Source organism: Sphaerodactylus townsendi, linkage group LG07 (assembly GCF_021028975.2).
Source record: "Sphaerodactylus townsendi isolate TG3544 linkage group LG07, MPM_Stown_v2.3, whole genome shotgun sequence".
Taxonomy (NCBI): domain Eukaryota; kingdom Metazoa; phylum Chordata; class Lepidosauria; order Squamata; family Sphaerodactylidae; genus Sphaerodactylus; species Sphaerodactylus townsendi.
In genome coordinates, this window is record NC_059431.1 from 24,752,547 (window position 1) to 24,777,944 (window position 25,398).

Below are 25,398 nucleotides of genomic sequence, written 5' to 3' on the forward strand. Positions count from 1 at the left end.
TTAAACTCCAGCTTGAACCCCATCTTAGGAGCTTCTGGGAGGAGAGCATGAGGAAGGTGAAGACCAGGATGTGACATTGAAGACCACTGAGTGACATTGCAAAACCCATTGTCTGGTACAGATGCTAGAGAATGGGGAATTCCTAGACAGATGCTCAGTGCAGAGATATTGTATAGGAGGGGTAGCTAATACCCCAGAAGACAGGGTCAGAATTCAAAATGACCTGGACAGATTAGAGAGCTGGGCCAAAACAAAATGAATTTCAACAGAGATTAATGTAAGACACTACACTTAGGCAGAAAAACTGAAATGTACAGATATAGGATGGGTGACACCTGGCTTGACAACTCTACTCATGCGAAAGGGATCTGGGAGTTTTAGTAGACCACAAATTGAACATGAGTCAGCAGTGTGATGCTGCGGCCAAGAAAGCCAATGCGATTTTGGGCTGTATGGAACATAGTGTCTAGATCGAGGGATGTAATTGTACCTCTCTATTCTGCATTAGTTAGACCTCACGGAATATTGTGTACAGTTCTTGGCACCACAATTTAAGAAGGATATTGAATCAGCAATATTGGGATTGAGAAATTCTTTAAACTAATCTGGTTCTTGTGAACCTAAAAGCAATTCAGTGCAGAGTGCTGTTGCTTCAACCTCCATGTGGGGCATGGAGATCTCCTGAAATTACAACTGACTACAGAAATCAGTCCTCTAAAGAAAATGGCAGCTTCAGGAGGTGTAATCTAAGACATTATACCCTGCTGAGCTTCCTTCTCACCCAAATTCCACTTTGGAGGGAAAAGGTAAAAGGTTAAAAATCCTTTTTCTTCTCCTCCTGTGATGCTGGTTTTCTACTTCAAAACATGCTTCTCTATTTTGGGTTTGTTTTTTTAAACGCTCCATTATATTCTTTTCCTCTGAGGTTGGCACGTGCAGACTATTGCTCACAGAGATTTCTGCTTCTTCTCTTGGCAAACAATTGTAGATTACTGGGAGGAAGGGTGGATGTTCCAGATTTTGGAGTAAATTTAGAAGAAAAGGCATTTCATAGTTTTAAGAAAAACTGGTTGAAGCTACAGGGGACTGCTTCTGAATATGTACATATTAACATATTAACAACTCGTTAAAAGATCTCTGCAGAATTTATTACAAGGTACAGGTTACATAGCATCTCTGAGTCTGTTTCAGTGATCAGCATGCTACTGTTTTCTCTCCATTTTCCTTCCTTTTTTCGCTTTCTTCCTCTTTCTAAAATGACGACTGGTTCTTCGGTGACCTTTTCCTTTCTGTTTTATCCATCTCTTAACATGTTTATTCTGTGGACTTATGCAAAACTTTTTGCGTTTTCTGTAAAGACTGCAGGAATAAGAACATGAAATAACAGTTAGAAATGTAAGGCCCCCCCTAAGTTTTTAAATATTTTGAAACAATCATTGCATACAAATAAATGCTGTGCTTCGGCCCGTGTGAATATTAAGCCCATGTGAATATTAAACCTTTTATTATTTTTTCTGATAAATTTCTCCCTGGTTGGACTTTTTTTGCAGCAGAACACGTAAGAGAATTCATAGGTTCTTCAAAATGTGTATGCTATTCAGCTTTTTTTCCTTTTTAGACATTCATCTGCATTTGTGTAAACTATATCTCTAAAATGCAGTCACTTCCTGTCTAAAGTTTTCTTTCTAAAACAGGAGCCAAGTGAACTAATTTTCTGACAGGATTTGCTTATTATCATGTTTCAGCCTGCACTTTTCTAGACTAGATTTAATGTTATATTAATCCTGCTTTGTCCATCTACCAACAGTTAGGAGCAGAATTGCCTACTCCGGATTGGGAAATTTGTAGAGATTTTGGGATGGAGCCTAGGGAAGGTGGAGTTTGGGAGGTAAAGGAAAGGCAGTAGAGATGTGGGGCCATAGAGTCTCCCAATCCCCAGAACAGACATTTTTCCCCAAGAGAACTAATCTTTGTAGTTTTCAGACAATTATAATTCTGGGATAGCTCCAGACACCCCTAGTTGGAAGTGGTCCTCACCCACTCTGGGTGGACTGATTATACTTTTGATAGGATCATATCTTATGTTGCCTCTCTTCATAACAAATCCAATTCTCCTTTCTGTTGCTTGCAGTTTTTAGTATAAATGTATCGGTCTACCGGATAAACACCCTGATCTGGATAGCCCAAATTAACCTGATCCTGTTGAATGTCGGAAGCCAAATAGGGCCAACCCTGGCAAATATTTGGAAGAGACCTCCCTGGAATACCAGAGTTGTGACACAGAGGCAGGTAATGGTAGAACCACCTCTGAACATCTCTTGCCCTGAAAACCACACTAGGGTTGCCATAACTCAGATGTGACTTGACAGCAGCAGCAGCAGCAACAACAACAACAACAACAATAATATAAGGATCAAGGATCAATACTTCCTGTATCTGAGGAAGTGAGCTCTGACTCACAAAACCTTGTACTGTAATAATTTTTAAGGTGCCACCAGATTCCTGTTTTATTTTGATGCTGCCAACTAATACAGCTACACACCTGGAATTTCCTTTCTGTACACAAAGAACAACCCCTCCCCCCCCCCCACACACAATAAAACTGTTGATTTTGTAGCTGGTGTATTTCTGGGGTTAAAAAAAAATACCTGTGAGGTTTTCAGAAACAGCCGATCAAGGGAAGTATTAATTCATAGAAAGATGGCCTTATAACATTCCCCAAAAATGCTATAAATTATTAAATAAACACAAGGGGAAAGGGAGGAATCTAAACAAAACAAACATCTCACCTCATGCCATGTGTGATTCTTTGGGTGTCTGAAATGGACCCTGGGAGGTTTGACACAGATTAACTTGTCTCCTATTGGTGGAATTCATGTGGAAAAACTTGACTGCTTTCCCCTTCAGTTGCAGCCTATGCCCCTCCCCCTTTTTATTCTTTTTGAAAAATAAATGTATATGTAAATATATACAAAGGAAGAAGCCAAAAATATAGTATTATAATAATTAAACGTTTTACACATGGTATTCTGTAGATACTCAGCTTCAGAACAATTGTGACTTAAAACTGCATTGCTAACGTTGGGTTGGGTTGGCCATTAAGACCAATGGGATGTCAGGATATTGAAAATTGCAAGGTGGTCATATGCTGGTCTAGAATGACTGGAATGTAACAGTCAGCAGAATTGTAAAGGTCGGAGCCTCTCTGTCTGGGTCTGCAGTGATTGGCATGTAACAGTCAGCAGAAGTGAAAAGGTCACAGGCCAGGATGATTAGATCATCTAGCTAATGATTTGCTGGACAAAACTATATAAGAAGACTGCATACCCAATTCAGTACCTCTCCTTCACCTTCAGGTTCGGGCTCAGATTGTTGTCAGAGTAGAGAGTGGATAGTTATTGTTATTTTTGTTCCTTTGAGAAACAAGAGATATAAAAGTATTCCTGTTAGAACTAAATCTACTGTCTGAGTGTTTCTTTTTCTGCCTACCTGCAAGCCAGTTACCTCCCTGTTCTAGCTTAAAGGGTGAGTTGGCACCTAGTCCTTCAGCTGTGCACTAGGCCCAACAATTTGGTTATGGGCCCAGTATCCTAACCCATGAAGCTAGAGAGTGTCGAGGCAGTGTGACACGACGATGACATCCACCATAGTGACAGTTTGCCTTTTGAGCGGCTGACTGCAGAGAACTTCTCAGCATGGAGTGTGAAAATGCAGAGCTTTCTCATCACATTGAAGATTTATGGGCTGTAGTCGAGACCCCACCCGAACCCAGAGCACAGCAGGCAGAGGGCAGATGCCAGAGGCAAAGGCGTCCCATAATGTTGGCTGTGGAAAACTCCCCAGCTCATCTATCTCACGGGCTGCTGAGAAGGCTTCTGACTGCTGGAAGGTGTTGAAAGGACCTGTGCCAAGGCATGAAGACTGCTTTGGTTCCAGGTAATCTTGACCAGAGCGTTTATACAATTTGAAGCTGAAAGGAGGTGAAAATGTGGCCAGCATGTCCAACAGCTCTGCATTTACTGATTAGATAGGAGCTGGAAGACAGAGGCATGACTTTCACTGAACAGCATAGGGGCCTATATTGTACTATCTTCCCTAGATGACAGCTGGGACAATTTTGTCTATAGTATGCAGAGCATAAAAGGAGAAGATGATTTGACTCTAGACTATGTGACTGCGGCTTCTGGAGCTCCAGAAACAAAGAGAGTTTTGCCTTGAAATACAGCCAGAGAGAAGCCTGCTGTTTCCAGAGGCAAAAAGTGAAACCCAACTTTCCCTGAACTGTCAAAGGTCATATGCAGTTCGGCGTTGTTTCCGTTGTGGCTCTACTAATCATCTTCTCGAGGAGAATGCCTCCCACAGAAGGGGAAAAGAAGGGGCCAGCTAAAAAGGACAAGCGAGGGGAAGAGGAAAGAAGGAGCACTACTTAGGCGGCATTGCTGAGAACCGATGTCCAGAGGAAACCAACCCATCTGGCTCTTGGACTCTGCCTATACTCAGAGCATGTAATAAGTAAGTAACCATCACCTATTGACTGAGGAGTCCAAGGCGAGTGTAAGCATGTCAGCTTGGCCGATTAGGGTCACCAGCTATATTCAGCTGCAAGGAACTGCCTACATACCATACCTACAGGTAAAAGGATTGCAAAATGTGTTGTGTGTTCTGGACTGGATTTTTTTTTGTTGGCGTCCCAAAGTTTAGCTGAACAAGGAATTTAAAACTATATTTGTTGATAGACAGGGTTGTACAGTATGGCAGAATGACATAGAGGTGTGTACCAAAGGTACACTCTCGCGTCAAAATGTATGTTATGATTGATAAAGGGCAAAAAATGAAAATGTAATGAATGTTTCTAAGTCTAGCTAATAAGCCTATGCATGATGATTGGTGTGCACTATCTTCACAGAGTCCCTAGAACATGCAAAGTTTGCCACCATCAAGCAGTTAGCAAAAGTATGTGATTTGAGTGTAAGAAGCCTTGCAAAGCATTCCTGAGCTGTTCAGTCCTTGGTGAGGTTAAGGTGAAATCCTATCCAATCCCCAAAAGAGCTACAGACAAAGTGGAAAGACCATTTGAACTAGTCCATGCAGACTTAGCTGGTCCTTTTCCAATCAGCGAAGAGGTGCCACGATATAATATTTCTGCTGATTGATGATTATAGCAGATATTCTTACTGCCTTATGTTGAAATCTAAGGATAAGAAGCCTTTACAAGGTTTAAGGAATGGGTCTCAATGATTGAACGGAGGTTCCCCTCACAAAGGGCAAACTTGCTGCAAATCCTGACAGAAGCGGTGAGTTCTGTGGGAACAAATTCCTAAACATGGCTTTGACACCAGAAAGGTATTAGCCACAGGAGAACAAATCCGTTCAACCCGGCTGAAAATGAAGCGTGGCTGAGAGGAGACTAGGCATTCTTCAAACAATCACGAGGATTGCATGATAAATGAAGTGCCAAGGTTCCATTCCACATTTCTGGGGAGAGGCTGTCTTAGCTGCCACACATGTAATAAACAGGTTGTGGAGTTCAAAGTATCAATGAAACACCATTTTTTCAGAATGTTTGGCAAAAGGCCTTCCCTGAAACACCTTGAGGGAATATTTGGGAGTTTTGCTAAGCGTCCTCGATCCCAGACAACAACGGAAAAAAAGGACAAAAAGAAATGGCAGAGACTGCGTTTTTGTAGGATATCGCCAGGAATACCCAAAGGCTATAGATTTTCATTGGGTCATGGAAGAATTGCCTATCTCCACGCAGTGCCAACTTTGAAAAGCATACCAGGTTGAGAACATGTGCATCAAACTCTGAAGTGTTCTTACCACCAGTAAGCCATGACACAGTACCTGGTGACAGCACACAGCCCCCCACTCCCTGTTCAAGGTCACACATCTGCTCGGGCAGCCTTAAGCAACAACAGAACAGTGATGGTGATCAGGGGAAGGAAGCCGAGGGAGAGGAGGGGGCTGAGCAAACTGGAGAAATAGCTATACCATGAATCAGATCAGAAAGAGCAAATAAAGGCATACCACCACCAAGGTTTATGGTACAAGAAGTGAGGGAGTGTGCCAGTGGGGACAGAACCACAAGGTTTCCATGATATGTTGAAATGTCCCACCTTACGAGGAACAGGAAAAAAAATGGAGATCGGAGCTATGGACAATGAGGTTTGAATCCTTGGTGAACTTTAAAAAGTGTTTAACATTGTTGATAAACCTACTGATAAGCCACGATCATAGGTGCAAGATGGGTATACAAGTAAACCTATGCCCGATGGGACTTGCAAATATAAAGCAAGATTAGTCGCACAAGGCTTCTCTCAAACAAAGTTTGACAGTTATGATCAGACTTATGCACCCACTGCAAAGGCAGAATCCATGAGATTAGTGATTGCTCTGGCTGAGCAAAGAGACTTTAAAATGAGGCACTTTGATTTTGAAACAGCTTATTTAAATGCAGATTTGCAGAGACCATATACATGAAGCAAGCACCAGGTTATGAGCATGAACAAGTTGATAAAGTTTACTCGCTCAACAAAGCTGTCTGGGCGCTGAAACAGTCAGCCAGATGTTGGAACAGGTGCATACACAAAGCATTATGTGAAATGAAATTTGACCAAAGTGTGGCCGATGCCTGTATATATACCAGAGGTACTTGGTGATGAATGTATCATTTTGATGATTTATGTTGATGATCTCTGTGTGGTTGCAAAACAGACAACCAAATCAAACAACTTTACTGAGTTGAGTAAACACTTTAAGCTGAAAAGACTTTGGGGTATCTAAAGCAATACCTGGGTATTCAAGTCAGTAGAAATCTGAAGAAGGGGATGTGTTTCTGACACAACACAAAAGATAGAGGGTGCCATACAAAAAGCTGGTCTGCAAAGATGCCAAAGTGGCACAAACCCCAATGGTGGCTGATTTTGTAAGCATAGAATCTTTAACAAAGCATTTGAAGGCAAGACCTATGGTTCTACATGGTGGCAGCCTGCTGCACATTGCTAACTGGACAAGACCAGACATAGCAAGCTTTTGCTGTGGAACATTAAGTGGTGGTTACCAAAACCTACAGGAAAAGCTGGCAGGGGCTAAAAGAGTAATTAGATTTGAAGGGAACTGCTAACTATGGTTTACACTTTTCAACCAAAACAATAAGGACTTGAGTGGTGTATCTGGGACAGCTCATTTGCAGAGGGACTCAGGATGTAAGTCAGTGAGTGGTTATTATATGCAATATGGCAGCCATCCGATTTGTTGGAGATCTCGGAGACAGACCGCGGTTGCCACTTCAATTGCTGAGGCAGAGTATCGGCTCTTAATGAGAATATACAATGAGCTACAATGGGTTATGCAGTTGCTAAAAGACCTGGAGTGAAAATGTGAACAACCTATAACAGTTTTTGAAGACTCACAGACATGTATAGCCATGGCAGAAGAGAAGCGAAAACTAAAGTCATTACTAAACATGTAGCTGTGAAATTCCAAAATGTAAAACAACTGATACAGTCAAATATGATTAAGTTGCAGTACTGTGAATCATCTGCAAACATAGCCCGACATCTTAACAAAGCCATTACCAATACAAAAACATAATGACTTGGTGTTTGGTTTTGGAGTTTAGCAGATGTACAATTTGGCAAGGACTCTGTACAAAAGTGAGTGAAATAAGTAACTCTGTGTACTGACTATGTAATGATGTAAATAATGTGGAATGACTTTTGTTTGTAATTATTTTGTTTGTAAATGTATTATGTAATGAGGCAACATTCCAACCAGATATGAGAAGGGTGTCAGGGTATTGAAAATTGCGAGGTGGTCATGTGGTGGTCTAGAATGACTGGAGTGTAACAGTCGGCAGGATTGTAAAGGTTGGGGCGTCTCTGGCTGGGTCTGGGGTGATTGGCATGTAAGAGTCAGCAGGAGTGGAAAGGTCTGAGCCAGGATGATTAGATCATCTAGCTAATGATTTGCTGGACAAAACTATATAAGAAGACTGCATACCCAATTCAGTACCTCTCCTTCACCTTCAGGTTCGGGCTCAGATTGTTGTCAGAGTAGAGAGTGGATAGTTATTGTTATTTTTGTTCCTTTGAGAAACAAGAGATAAAGTATTCCTGTTGGAACTAAATCTACTGTCTGAGTGTTTCTTTTTCTTATACTGCAAGCAGTTACCTCCTGTTCTAGCAAGGGTGAGTTGGCACCTAGTCCTTCCGCTGTGCACTAGGCCAACATGGGAATAGTCCTGATAGCTTGAGGACATGGGAGGCTACCTTCCCACTGGGGTCACAAACCTTGGGGCCACCCATCTGCTGGGGTCACCTCAGTCCAAAGAAAGAGATCCCGTGAACCAGAAGTACGAGGGAAGGAGGGTTTACTGTGGTGAGGTGTGGGATGTTGTCTTCTCATAATATGATCAAAGTACGATAGCCTCATCTGAAGAAATGGCTCCCCCACCTTGAGGTTTAAAGGGAACAATTAAGCATTTTTGTTCTTCTGGACAGGAGGTTCCAGTCTCACACAGCCACCTTTTAGAAATACTAACACAGGTAGCAAGAAACAATGGGATAGGTTATGTCTCTCTTCCCCACCCCCTTCCTTCTTCAAGCAGGTATCACAGATTTGGAGATCTTTAAAGGATAGAAGGACCTCAGGAAGAGAATATCTGGAGCTAGCAGGGAAAGCTTCCTTAACCCAGACTGACCAGATCAAGGGGGAAGGACAGGGAACTTGGGAAAGCAAGGAAGAAGTTCTCTTCTGGCTAGAACCAACAAAGGGGACAGAGCTTTAGCTGGGAGTCTGGAAGGGGTAGCCATACACTATCCCAGGGCACTGGCACAATCTTCCAAGTAATGGGAACACTGGGCCTTTCCCCACTTACCTTCTGCTGTGTGTGCTACTCTCCCCAAATAGCGCGGGGCCCCGCAGCACTCCCCACTACAGGGGCGGCGACAACGCAGCCTCCCCGAAGCTGCCGCTCTCGCACCCTCTCCACGCCCATCATTCCTGGCGCTCTTCAAAACGGCGCCTTTTGATGACCCCGCGCAGAGTGCGGGGTCGTGGGGAAGCCCAGGCGCGCGCCAGAAATGACACACGCTGAGAGTAGCGCGCAGCAAAGGGGAAACAACCAAAGTGGGGAAACGGCCTCTGTAAGATCTGTAATATTCTAAGCTTAAGTGCCTACCCTATGATTCTATCTGATGAGGTATCTGTAGAGGAAGGGACAGAAGAATTGTGTCTATCTCTCATTTCCTTTGAATGTGCTGCGTAACCTGGTGCTGTGCTAAAAGTATGCTTGTAAACATTTTTTTTAATAAATACTTTTTAAGATTGGATGCTAGTAGCAGTTCTCTGTACTACTTAGATCTCCACCATCTTGGACATGCTATTTTACGAAGGGGGCACCAGGAGAGGGGAAGGCTGGCAGTTGGCAAGCAGCTATTCCTCCAGGGGTGCACCAGGCTGTAAATTGTCCCTGTGGTGCCCTGGAATGGGGAAACGGCAACACAGAAGCAAGTCTTCAGAGTTGAAAAGGAAACTGGGGAGTCCTGACCTTCTTTAGTGGGAAATTCCTACAAACATCAGGTTTTGGCAGCAGTTGCCGTAGAGAAACTTCTTCAGGAGGAGTTGGGAACCCTTAAGAGAGGGCTGGGTGGAATAGAGCCTCCAGGTCAAAGCAGGTCTGCTCCACCATACCCAATGTAGTCATTTTAGCTTCAAGGGACAGTTCAGGTTTGATCTAGAACTCAGGCTTTTCTGCATACACATCTTGTCACGGATTTTCCCAGTGATCCAGACCTTGTGTCTTATAAATGTTTTCTGTGAAACCATTCTGCACACCTCTATTACCCCTGTTGTTTTACCTCATCTCTTCAGATGCACTGTTACTGAAAATGTATTATTCCTCAGGGTGGTGGGATGTCATTTATGATGCAGAAGAATCACCCTTCTCCCTTTTTTCCTTTAGAGCAGAGCAGATACTCTAGTGTTATAGCACAGTTACAATGAAGCACCAATTTTTAAAAAATGCCTCAGCCTTCATTATCATCAAAATGGAAGCCAAGAATCCTACTAGGGCAGGCACTGTTATCAGAAGTAAAATGACCATGTAGCACATTCTGCCCCAATACATTTTTCAGCCGAATTAGAGCTGCAGTATTGCATAATCATTACTGTTGCAATCCCTTGTCAATTTCACTTGCTGCTAACTGCTGACACAGTGTATCTTTGCCAGTGTACATTGCTAGTTCAACATGCAAATGACAAAGCCAATCCAATTGTTTCACTAGGTGAAGTTGATAAAGCTGATCCAGTCATTCCTCCTTTTTTGTACTTGTGCCTGAACCTTAATGTGGCAAGGTCTAGGTGAAATTGGCAAAGCTGATCCAATGATCCTTCCTTTTTTATATCTGTGCCTGAACCTTAACATTGAGGCCTCCTTACTTCTTATCTCTGCCTTACCATTACATTTCTAGTTGGCTATGACAAAGAGAAAAACTATTTTAAAAATCTTTTTGAAAATGAAGAATGAGAGGGAAAAGAAAATGGCTGATGGTGAGTTTGGAAGGGCCGCTTGAGGGCGTAGATAAGGGTCAGGGTCTGGTGGAGCAGATAAATAGTGACCATTTCAATATGACTGCATGATCATGGGAAGCTGGCTTGGAAATGAATAGGGAAAAAATCACAGTAAAAGTGCTAGGGAATACAACATAGGGAAAATGAAGGGAAAATGTTTCTGGAACCAATTTTGCTACCAAATGCTACAATTGTTTTTGAATTCCACACATATTTTCCTTTGTTCAATTCTGGAAATATTTTCCCTTCACTTTTCCTCCATTGTTTCCCCAAAAACTTTTATTGCAATGTTTTTTTCTATCCATTTCTGAGCCAGCTTTCTTTGAACATATGATCATGCTGAAATGGTTTTTATTTCTCCACCTCACAAAACACCTGGCTGTTATCCATACCCCATGTAGTCACCCAACCTCCCCTTCAGTCATTTTCTCCTCCTTTGCATCCTCAATTTTAGAAATGAATTTTTAATTTTTTTTCTCTTCATCATATTAGAGATGACAATTAGATCAGCTTTGTCAATTTCACATAGAGCTTGTGTTGTTAATGTTCAGGCACAGATATAAAGCTGCTCAGAAATTCACATCAGCCTTTCAGTTCAGTAGGTTCTTGAGGGCCTATATGCAATTGAAGGTCAATATGTAATTTTTGTTTCTTATTTCAGAGATTTTTTTGTTTCTGCCTGGCTGTTCTAGGAGCGCTGCATTCTGTAATAGCAACAGGAACAGATCACTTTTGAAAAATTCACCCAAACAAGAGCAAATGGGGGGATTGCACAGTAAGGAAAAGAGTTACAATATTGCTGGTGGCCACGAGGAAACAGTTTGGTACCATGCTGAATGGGGCATACTCCTAAGTAAACTAAATTCACTGATGGAGCTTTGCAGAGTTTTAATGGAGACATGGTGCTAGAGCCATGCAGTACCCTGCTTCTGGAGTAAGGCAGTGGCAATACTGGATGTAATGGAGGAGGCATCTCCACTCTGCAATTATTTGTTTAGTCGGTTGTCATATTTTAGTCAACTTTTCTGGCCAACATTGGCTCCTGAAGCAATTTACAGTCATGGAAAATGACAATACAAGTATTACTAAGATACAGAATAAGATTTCCTTGAAGAGGAGATTCTCCCGTTTCTTATAACAAACAGCTTGGATAACTTGATGGGGATCTTTGGGATGGGGACTGTTGGCAGCTGTAATGTTCTGCAGTTGACACAGAGCAAACACTGGAACAGGTTAGGGCCAAAAACGGCCCTGGAAAATGTGTTGCATGTGGGTATTGGGGCAGAATGTGTTATAACTTCTGCTCTCCTAAGACTGACCCGGGAAGCTGATCTTTTCCCCAGTGCTCAGGCAGAGAAACCTGCTCTGGTTAACCAAAACTGACTGATAAGGAAGAGAAGACCGTTCTCTAGGACCAAGCAGCTCACTCTGAAAGTGAGCTTATGGAACACCCTTCCACACTCCTAGGGTCTCCGAATCTGCTGAAATGCCAGAGATCTACAAGTAGTTCAGGTCTTTTGTATACTGTAGTGAAATTTACAGAATGCTTCTGCTGAATGCAGGCTGAGAACAATGAGCAGTATTGCAGCAAACTATAATTTAGTTTAATTATTAAATTAATCAAGGGTGTAGTTAGCTATTTTGTAAGGGCCATTATTATTCTGTAATATATGCAGGAGTCAGTGAAGGGAAAACTTGTTTATTTTTCAGCTTCTTGTAGGCCCAGGGTGAAAAAATTATTTAAAATGGGATTTCTCTCTAACAACAGTGGCATTTTTTGGTTGTGCAAATGGTACATTCTTGGACTTCCTTCAGTATCTCAGAAGGACATACAGATGTTCCTGGGAAACAGGAACAGTGTCTTTCCTCTACTTTTGGAGCAAGCTCTGCTTCCAGCTATGTGCCACATACAGTCTCTAAAGCTGTCTCCACTCCCTCACCCTACACCCCACTGTTTCAGGTGAGTTTCCCACCTTGCTTTTGAACCCCCTCCCTCAAGGTCTGGCTTTGGCTGTTGTTGTTTTAAAATCTTTTTTTAAAAAACACTCAGAAATTTTCTCTTGCGGAGTATTGGAGGCGGCTTCGTGTGTGACATACGACCAGCCAGTCACCATTGTGCAAAAGTGTCCTCCTACAAATGTGCCAAAGATACTATTTTGTATTGCAGTTGCTACCAACCTGTTTTCATAACAGGCTTATTTCTGTATGCGTGCTAGTGTGACTGGATATACCTTACATTGCGGTGCAGATATTATGCACATACATTGAACAATTAAAAGATTAATCAGCTGCAAATTATACAGTTAGTTGGCAGGCCCTACTGGGTACTCCTTATTCTGATGGATCTCTCCTTAGAAGTCCAACTCTCTGCTTGCTTAACCCTTATTTCCAAACGTTGTATGAGTAGACACTGTGAGGCCTTAATGTTACGGAGAAATACAGAACAATACATTCTCAGCTACACCTCTGTGGAACAATTTCTCTTGCCAAATATCATTTGAGTGCCACTTACATCACAGCTGGGATTTTGCATACTTCATCCTTCTGGATCTTAAACTTCATCACTGTTCCGAGCCATCTTCTGGGAATGTGATGAGCTACTTCAGTACAACAGTCAACAATTACAGGAAATATGGCTGGAAGAATAAGAAAAACGTTGAACTGTCAAGACTTCAAAAGCTTGGTGCAGTTCATTGTGATGTTACAATCGATCTGGTAGACTGCAGGATGAAAGGGGGCTAATATCAACTAAGGCCGTTTTTGCACGGCAAAATTGCACCTGTGTGAGCACAGGAAATGTCCCTGTGCAGTTGAGAATTCTGCACGGCTCCCGGAACTTCAGCGGGTCTGCCCTGGTGTCGCCCCGCGATATTGCCTTTGCTCCGCAACTTTCAAAAATCGCTAGCAAGGTGGCCCTTTTTGAATATTCCTGGGTGACCCAATTGCTGTGCAAACACCACAGGAGCTGAACCGGGGCAGAACTAGTGTATTTTTCCCACCTCACCATTCTGGAGGTCGGCTGAGCCTCCTCCTCTCCATCATGCCCAGCCCAGCCACGCCGGGTGCCCACATCTCAGAAAACATGCCTGTTTTTAAACAGGACTGTCACACATTTTCACAAGACCACACATCACAGAAACCGGCTCAAAGCCAGAGAGCCCAGTCTTTCCCTGGGCAGGGGACGACATGCCCCTCAGCCCATTTCAAGATACGCAGCTGCGGCTTGACGCCTTAGAGGGGCGGTGGTGCTGGGGCAAGAAAAGTTGTTTCCGCGGGGAGGTCAGGTTTCACTGGCAAAGTGGGAAAAAAACGAGAGCCTGCATAACTCAAGGTGGAGGAGGAATGGCAACATCCCCCCACTCCCAGGGACGAAATCCCATCCCCCCACCAGGTGGGGTATACTATCTACACTGGGGGGCAGGAGAGCCATCTCTTCTTTACAGAGGAAATGCCATTTACTCCTCACAGGTGGAATGCCGTCTCACCCCTTGAAGGAGGTGTATTTCCTATCTGAGAAATGCCATCTCTTCTTGTGGGTATGGAGGAATGTCATCTTACTTCCCTACAATGGAGGGAATGCCATCTTCTCCTTGTGAGTGGACAAACATCTTCTCCTTGCAAGGGAGTGGAGGAGAATGTCATCTCTCAAATACAGAGGGAATTTCATCTCTCTATTCCAGGGAGGAAATGCCATTTCCCCCTCTCAGGGGAATTGCCATCTCACCTTGCAAGGGTAGGGGAATGCCATGTCTCCCTCAAAGGAAGAATGCCATATCCCCTTTGCATTGGTGAAGGAATGCCATATCCCCCTGTAATGGAGAGGGTTGGGGTTCTGTCCAGGGGTCGCCGCGACGGTTCGCCCCGGAAGCCCGCAGCCAAGAGGGGAGGCCAGCCGAGAGCTGCCAGCTGAACCTGGCAGCGAGACAGCTCGCCCCGGACACCTGCAGCCGGGGGGCGGGGCCGACCAAGAGCTGTCAGCTGGACCCGGCAACAGCCTGACCAGGTGCGGAGGCACTGAAAGCGAGGCGGCTCAGCTGCGGCTCGTCAGGCCGGCAGCTGAGCGTGGGGGCAAGGCTGGGAACACCCCAGAGTCCCTGGCGAGGGTTTATAAGGCGGGGTTAGACGGGCGGGTGGGGCTTGGCACGATGGGTTGTGGGAGGGGGTTGCGAAAGCCAGAAGTGGGAAGCAAAGCAGAAGGAGGAGACATGGGAAGAGGGGGCCGGGGGGAGGCGAAGGCTCGGCCCGCCGGAGAAGGAAGGGAGAGGGAAGAGAGAGTGAACGGAGGAGAGAAGGAGGAGAGGAACGGAGGAGAGTGGGAGAGAGGCTGGAAGAAGGAAGGCAGGGAGGCTGAACAGGGGCATCTCCCAGGGGCGGACAGTCTACGGCCCAAAGGGAGGCTGCCCACAGACGGGAGGGAGACTGGTGGCGACCCCCTAGCCGACAGGCTGGGAGCCCGCGCCTAGGGTAGAGAGAGAATCTACTGGGGGAGGGAGGGTGCTCTCCCACCCCACCTAATAGCACCCTGTGGTTCAGGCAGCTGACTTCATTGGGAGCCCCAAAGACCGGAGCCACTGACGAGGAGACCAACCCCTCGGAAAGGGACGGTGGGACGGCTTGTCAGCCCCACCCACAGGAGAGGGAGGGAGATTGCCACAGGTTCCCTCTCAGGAATGTGGCAAGGAGGAACCCTTGCAGGAATGTGGCAAGGAGGAGTCTGCAGGAGCAGCTGCTGCCGCCTCCCGCTCACACGTTTTCCTCCCATCCTGCCTGGAAAAGGCATGTTGCTATTCATTCCTCTTCTTTTCATCCCGCCCCCTTTGTTTCTTTCTTAATCCACAATTTCTCTCTCTGTGAAAGTGAGTGGGGGAATAGGGAGAATGACGCCATGTGTGTGACATGACCTGCAGCCAATCAGAATGTGGGAAACGGAGGTTGTCCACGCATGCATGGATCAGATCGTGGGGCAAATGACAAAAGCCCTGTGGTCGTGCAGAAACAACTGGAGCATTACAGGTTCAGACACAGGGATCTGTGCTGTACAAACCAGGGAAATCTGTGCGGTACAAACAGGGGCAAAATTGATCCGGTACGTGAGATCCCTGTTCCATCCCGGTGTGTTAAAAAGTCCTTTGATGGAGCGAGCAGAGTTTGGGAAAGAGTGTTGTAATTGGTACCTACAAAGCATTGTAGTAGCTACATAGATTTGTGATATGTAGTAATAACAGTGGAAGGCTGATACACAGATCCAGCTCACGTCACTATATGAACAAGTTTATCTCTGATCTGTTCTCATTTGTATTACATACACACCCAGTGATGTGACCAATCTCACTTGGAGGTAGAGGACATGCTAAGTGATGGGTGATTCTTCTGGTCGGATCGGGAGGCAGAACTAAATGTCACCTTCCTCTCTGCTTCTTGGAAGGGAAAGAGGAAATGTAGGGTTGCCAAGTTCTCCTGGAATTCCAACCAATTTCTTGATTACAGAGGTCAGTTTCCCTGGACAAAACGGCAGCTTTGGAGTGTGGAATATGACAGCAGCTGAGCTCCCTCCCCCTCCACCCCACCACAAATCTCCGCTTTCCCTGGGTTCTGCCCCCAGACTCTCCCAACCCATACTTGACATCCCTAGGGCAATCCCCTTTCTAGTTATTTCCCTGTGTGGGAAAGGATTGCAGGATTTTCCAAGTGCTCAAATTGTCAATGCTTAGTTCTCCTTTTTTGACACTTTTTCTCTGCTTCTTAGTTTATTTCATCTTCCTTTAGGCTGTGAGCAGTGCCGTAGGAAGGGAAAATAGCACCCGGGGCAAAAAGGTGCCACCTGTGCCCTGCCCCCCAAACACACCTCTGGTCGTTTCCCCACTTACCATCTGCTGTGCACTACTCTCGCCAAGTAGCCTGGGGTCCCGCGGCACTCCCCACTACAGGGGCGGTGACAACGCAGCCGCCCCAACGCTGCTGCTCTCGCGCCCCCTCAGCACGCGTCATTCCTGGCGCTCCTCAAAACGGCGCCTTTTGATGACCCCACACAGAGCGCGAGGTCCTGGGGAAGCCCGGGAGCGAGCCAGAAATGACGCGCGCTGAGAGTAGCGCGCAGCAAAGGGTGGTCAATGGTAAGTGGGGAAACGACCTCACTTATCTTTTTAAAGTTCAAAGAGCAGCCTGCTCCGGGCCGCGGAATCTGCTCCAGGCCTCGGAGGCTGCCTGAAGGAAGTGGGGGAGGAGGAGCGATTCTGTGACCGGAGTTTTTGCATCCCCCCCCCCAGCCCCGTGGAAGCTCCACCTATGGCTGTGAGAGCCCCTCTATTGAAAAAAAGTGTTCCTTTTACATTTGATGCCTTCATCAAACTGGCAGAAGTCATGGTAAGGCTGCACTCTGATGCAGCATTGAAAGCCAAAATCTCCTCATTCTGGATCTATCTTCACTGTATATTGATACCCTCCTCTTCCACTTTATTCTCACAACTCTATGAAATTTGTTAGTCTGAGAGAGAGTCCCTGACAGCCAAACTAGATGTGACAGTGTCTCAGTGTCTGACATTGGGATACTGCCACCATTTAAAAACCTAATGCAGGTGATTCAAAAATGCCACAAGGACCTGGTCAGTATGATGCAATGAGAAGTTCTTGTCCCCTGTCAAACACCTTTTTAATGCTGAAATGCTCCCCTCCCGCCATGACACCTGGTTTGGTCCTCAGAGTGGGAGTTGAACGTGGGTCTCCTCAGTTCTAGTCCCACACTCCAACCATCACAACCACTCCCCTAAGGCTGTTGAAGAAATAAAATGCAGCAGTGGTAAAGAGTATTGTAAGGTTCATTGAGTACCCACTTGGGAGAAATGTGTGGGTATAAACCAAACCAAGAGAAGTTTCTCTGAAGAACTGGATTCTTAAGATGTTTTTCTTCATAGCACCTTTTGACTGGGTGGATCCTGACAAGCGCTATCGCTGCTTTTAAAAAGAATTGGGTGTGCAACTAGCACTCCGGACAAGAATAGGGAGATACAGAATGGTTTCTAGTCGGCAAAGGTGTTAGTACAGATGTATTTCATCTCCCTATCTCTTCAATCTGAATGCAGAACTTATCATTAGGGAAGCTGAGTTAGATTTAGGTGCAGGTGAATTGCCTGCTGTGCAGGAAAGCAGGCATGCAGGTGAGCAAGTGAGCAAGTGAGCGAGGGGGCGTCCCGGTGGTGGGTGGAGCCTGGCTGTCTTAAGCAACCCAGCAGCTGCCATGCCTCCTCTTCCTGTGTGTCCCACCAGCCTCTGCTCAGGCTGCTGTACAGCATTGTAAAGAAGCAACAGAAGTAGTTGAAATATCCCTTTGTGGATCATTAGCTCTACCCTGGACATTTTTACTCAGAGGTAAATGCGGCTGTGCCTTATTATTCCCGAGTGTGCAGTTCTAAGGATATTTAGAGGAAACGTTTACTCATGCATGCAGTCCGGGTCAATGGAACTCAAATCCCTAAACACCCTCATCCAGAAATGTGCCATCAAAAACATTTGGAATGTATTTAGGAGTATACAGCTTCAAGGTAAAATAAGATTTGCCACCTGTATTTGGCAATCTGTCACATGAAATTGAGAGGGGCTTTTCAAAAATGTATGCTCTGATCTTTAAGCATGTGGAAGAAAAGGCTGAAGTAAATACAACTTAGAGCAACTGAATGTTCTTTTCCAAGTTAACAAACGTGTAAGATGAGGTAAAGAAATTAGTTATTTCCCCCTTGCTGGAGATGTTCTCATGGGTTTTGTCCTGTGTGAAATAACATGTCTGTCTAACATAGAGGGTAGAGTCCCATTAGGAATTTTCTTAGAATTTTTTTGGGGGGCAGGGGGTGGGTAGAAACACAAGTAATTTGACAGTTTGTAGTAGTGATCCAGAAAGGTTTGTGTGTGGCACATATTGCGTGCATTTCTTTTTTGACAATTTTCAGCTTCTTCCCTTGCAACATTCGGTGCCTTCAGGTCTTGCTTAAATGTTCTCCTCCAGATGTTTTGTGGGTGTTCATGCTGTCATTTGGCATCAGGAGGTATCCACCTCATTGCCGTCTTTGGGATCCAACTATTCTCCATGCAAAGGATGTGGCCAGCCAGTCAAAGCCTTCTGTGTGCAACAATGATATGGAGTTTGCACATGCCGTTCCTTCGGAGCTCTTCTTCATTAGTGATGTGCTCATAATATTGGAGCTTCAGGATTTGGCTCAGGCACTTCTATTGGGAGACATCCAGCCTGTTGTTGATACTTGTTGATGCCTTCCAGGTCTCATTAGCATAAATGGCAGTCAGAATCACAATGGAGGTGAATAGGCAGAGCTTGGCCTTTGGGCAATGGTTAGTGAACACCAGGCCTTGTTCATTCTCTGAAAAACAGCTGCAGCCTTCCCAATGAGGCACCTGACATCTGCCTCTGCATCTCCATTCTGGGAGATCACACTGTCCAAGTAGGTGAACCTCTCCACTTTCTCTAGCTGCTGCGATCCAATTATCATGCCCTGAGTTTGGGCTGTGGAGCTAACATACATGATCTTTGATTTATCAGTGCTTATCCTGAGGCCAATTTTGCCCACTTCTCTATCCAGATTAGTCGTCACGTGGTTGTAAATTTATTTTATTTGTATATTATTAGATGTTTATTCCCCCTTTCCTGACTATAATTAGGTTTAGGGTGTCTAACATCAAGTTTATGCAATCAGTTTAAAATGCATAGTATAATTAAAATCTTATTAACTCCAAAATAACAGTTTTTAAAATGTCATTGGGTGCCCCTTAACAATTTAATAATAACAATTTAAATGGCAATATCAGTCAGGGAGGGGAAGGGGAAAAGGAGAGGGAAGGCAAAACCAACAGTAACAAAACAACCTAGGTTTAAAAAAAGGCCCCTTTTAAACTAAACTTGAGATTCCTTATCTCAAAAAATGTTAAGAGTGCTCTGATAGCCAATAATGTTGGTGGGGGGCAATTTGAGACCTTGCCCCAGGCACCTGCTCCTTGCCTGGAAGTACTGCTTTTAAATGCCACATCCCCCAGGGTATTCTTTTTCTGCAAATGAGTATGGAGATTTAGATTTATGTTCCTTTGACTCGGAGTTAAGGAATGTAGCCCCGTGCTGTCCCTCCTCCAATGGTACAGGCAGTCATTTTGCCCAATGGTACAGTCTTTACCTGCAAAATTAACCTAGCGGGCCTTGTTTTTTGAATCTCTAATCTTTTACTTTTCTCTGAACATAGTTTGTGTGTATTGTCGAAGGCTTTCACGGCCGGAATCACTGGGGTGCTGTGTGGTTTCCAGGCTGTATGGTCGTGCCAGCCACAGATGCAGGTGAAACGTTAGGAACAAGATCCACCAGACCACGGCCACACAGCCAGGAAAACCCACCACAACCAGTTGAATCCGGCTGTGAAAGCCTTCGACAATACTTTTAAGAATACCTTTTGAAGTTTTGTTTCCTACGAAACCTTTTCTCCACTAACTAAGGCTCATTCCGCACATGCAGAATAATGCACTTTCAAACTGCTTTCAGTGCTCTTTGAAGCTGTGCGGAATGGCAAAATCCACTTGCAAACAGTTGTGAAAGTAGTTTGAAAATGCATTATTTTGTGTGTGCGGAAGGGGGCCAAAGTTTCAAACCATCTGCTTGCCTTGAAGTAACACCCACAGAAAGCCTTGGATTCCATTTCTTCTCTAAGCCATTATGGCTTGAAAGCAAATATGAACATGGTCCATGCTGAGCCCTTTAGACATCCTAGCAAGAGAACTAACTGCCTTTGCCCTGAAAATGAAGGGGGCTCTACCATAAGGCAGGGTTGAGGCAGATTTGGGGAACAAACAGGGTATATGTGAAATCTGACCCATGAGGACCATTCTGTGATCAAGCCCTTCTGATCAGGAATATCTCAAAAGCAATGGAAATGCTTCTATTCCTTTTCTGCTCCAGGCAATTACATGGGTTGCTCACAGTGATGCCAAGAACGCCAGCAGGCCTGCTTCTGTGCTTTTAACATCTGTGGTTTTGATATGCAGAACTTAACAGGTGGTAATTTTTATGGCATTAAGCTAAACCTTACCACCTGCCTGTTGCTGCAAATCAAACATCTGTCAAAAGGACACCTTCAGGGCTTGGTGCAAAAACTGGTAAACCTGAAGCAGACTGGCTTTTCAAATAAAGCAGAAGCTAAGCTTTTACTGTTAGAGCTTTCCAACTTGGCAAGTATGTTGAAAATGGTGCCAAAGGCTGGGGTGTATGATAAGGAGGAAGCAAAATGCCTTTCTTGAGCCTGTAGCAGATAAGATTCGGTGAAATCCCAATGGAAGCCAAAGGGAAGGAATGGAATCTCAAAGTTCCCTCCCCTTAACCCCTTCTTAAGAAGTGAATACGACCTCACAGGCCCCCATTCCTTCAGGGATATGACTAAACTATTCTTTCCTTAACTGATGGAAAAGATTTTTTTGTAACTACCCCCCAACCCCAAGGCCAACTTTGTAGTGACGCTATTAATGACAGGAGGTTTTAGAGGACATTGATTTTTTGAGTCACCATAAGTTAGAAGCAATTTGATGGAACGTAACACACATAACACATTTACTTGTGCATTGCAGTCATAGTGAACCTATTTCTAGGAAGCTGGGGGTCTGAGGGGGGAAAATGATTGAGGTTTATAAAATTATGCGTACGCATAGCAAAGGAAATTTTTCTCCCTCTCCCAAAATACTAGAACTGGAGTTCCCTTGCCTCCTTACAGCCAAATCTGAATATTCACTTTGCTGGCAGATAAATGCCTAAGATCGGTGTGCTGACTTTATTGTGGCAGTCCAAAACTGTCTTTTAGCAAATTGAGCCAAAGGTGTTGGGAACTCGAAACACATATATGTCTCTAAAATCTCAAAACACATATATGTCAGGGCTACATTGATTGTTGTGTGGGCAGGATACCACAAACCACAATTCTATCTTGGCACCATACAAACAGTAATCTGAGGAGGAAACAGGCCAGTCTAAGAAGAAGTGCCAAAGTCCCACCTACTAGAGTTATATATCAGAACGCTGAGGTTTCATTTATGCTCTTAAAAAAATACAACACTTTGCCTCTCATTAAAAGGTGAAGAAACCTGAGTGCTGGATAGTGAAAGCAATATGGTGGGATTACAAAATTCTATGAGAGAACAAAACAGGTCTTTGGGCCACCAGAAGATTCTTCTATGTTTTGGCAGAACGTGTTAACATAAATGAAGGAATACCAGGAAAAGAAACCACAATATTTGCATATGAGGAGTTACATCCTGGTCCCATTGCAGCAATGGCACATCAAAGGCAATTGCAGCAGAGACTTCTTAACAATAGGCCCATTGTTTATCTTTAAAATACGCCATAGGCATAGGGAACATCAGGTAACTAGGCCGTATTTCCTCAATAGAGTTCTGCTATCCAACTTCTCCTTGAAATTAGGCACTGCTGACATCAAGGGGAGAATCCACTAAGTAAATACAACTGACAATAATTGGACAGCAGTCTTATGGAGGAAATAACTTCGTGTCTAATCTGAGTCAACTTCATTCAAACTAGGTTTTAGCCCAGGAAACTATTGTGCAAGCCATGCTGTCCTGCTGTGCAACGTGGCACCCTTTTATGCTAGATACAGACTGTTTCCCTGACCTGGTAGCCCTTACTTTCCCTGACCTGGTAGCCTGGTATCTTATCCTATCTCAGAAGCTAATCAGGGTCAGCCCTGACTAGTATTTGGATGGGGAGACCTCTAGGGAATACCAGAGTCATGAGGAGGAGGCAGGCAATGGCAAACCATCTCTGAATGTCTCTGGCCTGGAAAATCCTCTGGAGTTGCCATGTCAACTGTGACTTGCCAGCACTTTCTACCACCTCCATGGTCTGTTCATTGATAGGTTACCAATGGGCATTAATAGACAGCGGGGCTCCTTTATTCCATACATTTGGCACAGCATACCCACTTAGCAGGGGTATGAGCTAAAATCATGTGTGCTGATTTGTTATTTTTAATTTGTAAATTTGCTAATTTGTGGAATTCACTGCCACAAGGTTGTGGTCCTGGCCGCCAACTTGTAAGGATTTAAAAGGGGGGTGGACAAATTAATTGAGGATGGCGCTATCAGTGGTTACTAATCCTCTACTGGCTTCCAGTAGAGTTCCGGATCATCTTCAAGGTGCTGGTGTTGACCTTTAAGGCCATTCGCGGCCTGGGACCATCGTATCTTCGAGACCGCATCACCCCTTATGTCCCTGTGCGGCCTCTCCGATCGGCAGAGGCCAACCTACTGGTGGTCCCTGGCCCTCGGTGGATCGCTGGGCTGGCAGCCTCCACACACGGGCCAGGACCTTCTGACTGACCTTGGGCCCTGAAGCCTGGTGGGAAGGCACGCTTCTCCCACCAGCTGTCCGGGCCCCCCTCTTGGGCGGGACCTTAGGGGAGTTCCGGCGGGGGGCCTGCAAAGAGCCCGGAGCTGTTCCGCCGGGCCTTTGGAGGAACCAGCCGCTAATGGTGCCCCCGGCCCTTCACACCTGGGCCATTAACCATCTCATGTGACTCGCCATGCCCCCTTTTCTGCGGGGAGGGAGGGACTTTATGTTATTAGATCGCTGGACGCCACTTTATATTTATATTTTATATTTAAACTTAAATTTGATCTTCTGATCTTTTAAATTTGGAACAGGAATTGGAATTTTTATCGCTGCTTTTATATGTAATCATTTTATAATGTATTTTGTATGTTGTGAACCGCCCAGAGCCCTTCGGGGATGGGGCGGTATAAAAGTCTAATAAAATAAATAAATAAAATAAATAATCATGATAGACATCTGTTTCCTCCAGTACCAGAGCTAATATGTCTCTTTAAATCAGTTGCTGGAGACCACAGATAGAATGATGCAGTTGCACAATTCCCATTTGTGGGCTTCCTGCAAGGAACTGACTGACTATTTTGTGAATGGAATGCTGGACTAGATGGCCCTTTGGTCTGATCTAACAGATCTTGCATGCCCCTAATTCTGTGCTGGTTTACAACCAAAGTATGTCAACATGAAAAAAAATGTGATTTAAGCAACATGATGTATATCGGCATAACTGACATAACAATAATATTCAGTTCACGCAAATATCCCCTTTGTATATACCTTAGATTACGTATTATCCTTGATCTGTGCTTTTAGTGTATTTTTTGTACACATATTATGCTAATGGCACTGTGAAATTGATGCATATTTGTTTTGTTGTACTGGTCATTGACTGTAAATAAATGATTGATTGATTGATTGATTGATTGATTGATTGATTGATTGATTGATTGATTGAAAAATATCATCTGCTTGGTAGAGCTTAAAATAATTGAACTTTTGGTCTTTTTTTCTAAAAACTACAGACTGGCCCCTGAGGCTTGCTGGGTGTCCTTTGGCTTCTGTCTGGGAGTTGTGATACCTGTTTTCTGCTGCAGAGCTCATTTCGTGTCATGTTTGGAACTCTATTGAAAAACAAGGGGATTGTGCACGTGGAAATGCCTGGCAGAAGAGGTGGTCCTCTATGGCACCCAGAGAGAAACACACAGAAAACAAAGGCATAAGACACACTCCTAGAAGCATAGATGGAGGGAAGAGCCTGAAGATTCAGGCTGAGTGGGCTGCGAGGTCAAGGAATAGTGGTTTATTAGAATTATTGCAGGGATCAGAAATCTAAGGAATTGGACTGCTGAAATCCTGGACCAGCTTCCTATGGTTTATATTTCTCCAGACACGGTGAACAAGATTTCAACATAGGCACCTGCTACCCCACCCCCATTGCAGGATACAAAATTCCAAGGGTCCAATCCAATTTCTGAGGTAGAATTCACCTGATTTCTAGACTTTTTTGCCCCGGTTCAATAAATGAGATCACAGAGGGCAGTGAGAATGGATACATTTCGTTTGGAGATGTGCCTCACAGGGTTAATTTTGTTCCAACTGAACATGCATCTGATCCTGACAGAGATTTCCTTGCTCTGTCTCAGGCCACTAACTGTACACAATAGAAGCTGGCAGCGGGTAAACTGAGTCCAATGGATGGTTGCGTGGCTTAGAAAAGACACAGTAAGAAGTTCCATGCGTAGGGTGAGCCAATACATAAAGAGATGTAGTTCCTGTACTTCTTTTTTGCCAATTTTTTCCATGCCTGCAAAGTTGTAATACAGACTTTATTTTATTCAGTCTAGAATGCGATCGGCAGAAATGAGAAGGAACTCTGGAATTGGTGACTGAATCTTAATAAACAGAGATTGTCCCAAGTTCTCCTTCACCTTTGCTTTCAGCATAGTTTATCTAAGCCTTGAGCGGTTTTCTCCAGACATTTCCTGGCTTAAACTATTCTCTCCCACACACCAGAATTAGCAAAGTGGTCACTGAGGCACCCCAGATTTCTATTGATTTGTGTATAATTTTTAATAAGCAATTTGCTGAAAGACCTGCAGAGAAAACAAAAGCAAAAGAAAACAAAAGCAAAACCAGCCATTCTAATTTTCACAGTGGGAAAAAGGTTACTTTCATTAATGTTGCCCAATGCCCTTCTTTAAATGCAGCAAGAATGATTAACGTTGGACATGACTTACCTTCAGACACATGAAGGATCAAGATTGCAAATGTGGCGAGGACAATCCTCAAGTTCATGATTCCTGGGTGCCGGAGGCTTTAGACTAGATGGGAAGTAATAAAGTGCTTGCCAATTACTACCTCCTTCGGTAAAGGAACAAAGGAAGCTCAGAGTCCTTCCCCTTGCAAAGTGCAAATAATCAGAGGCTGATTAGTTTTAGTTTTCTTTCTGGAGC

The 25,398-nt window shown here is 44.4% G+C and overlaps 1 protein-coding gene across 1 annotated transcript; it reads right to left on the reverse strand.

Annotated features, from left to right (window-relative positions):
* Positions 1-1,126: 1,126 nt before the first annotated feature.
* On the reverse strand, positions 1,127-25,311 carry CCL28 (C-C motif chemokine ligand 28). The gene is made up of 3 exons (XM_048504630.1): positions 25,183-25,311; positions 13,085-13,208; positions 1,127-1,359 (listed from the first exon to the last, which is right to left on the reverse strand). The coding sequence occupies exons 1-3, from the start codon at positions 25,238-25,240 to the stop codon at positions 1,203-1,205; spliced, it is 339 nt and encodes a 112-aa protein (XP_048360587.1). The 5' UTR covers positions 25,241-25,311; the 3' UTR covers positions 1,127-1,202.
* Between the last annotated feature and the right edge of the window lie 87 nt (positions 25,312-25,398).

What these genes read in the sequence shown, in the direction of transcription:
- CCL28 (XM_048504630.1), bottom strand. Translation starts at nt 25,240, where the DNA reads ATGAACTTGAGGATTGTCCTCGCCACATTTGCAATCTTGATCCTTCAT. An exon ending in GATCCTTCATGTGTCTGAAG is followed by an intron (nt 13,209 to 25,182) that starts GTAAGTCATGTC and finishes TTATTCTTCCAG; the next exon opens with CCATATTTCCTGTAATTGTT. An exon ending in TGCAAAATCCCAGCTGTGAT is followed by an intron (nt 1,360 to 13,084) that starts GTAAGTGGCACT and finishes TTATTCCTGCAG; the next exon opens with TCTTTACAGAAAACGCAAAA.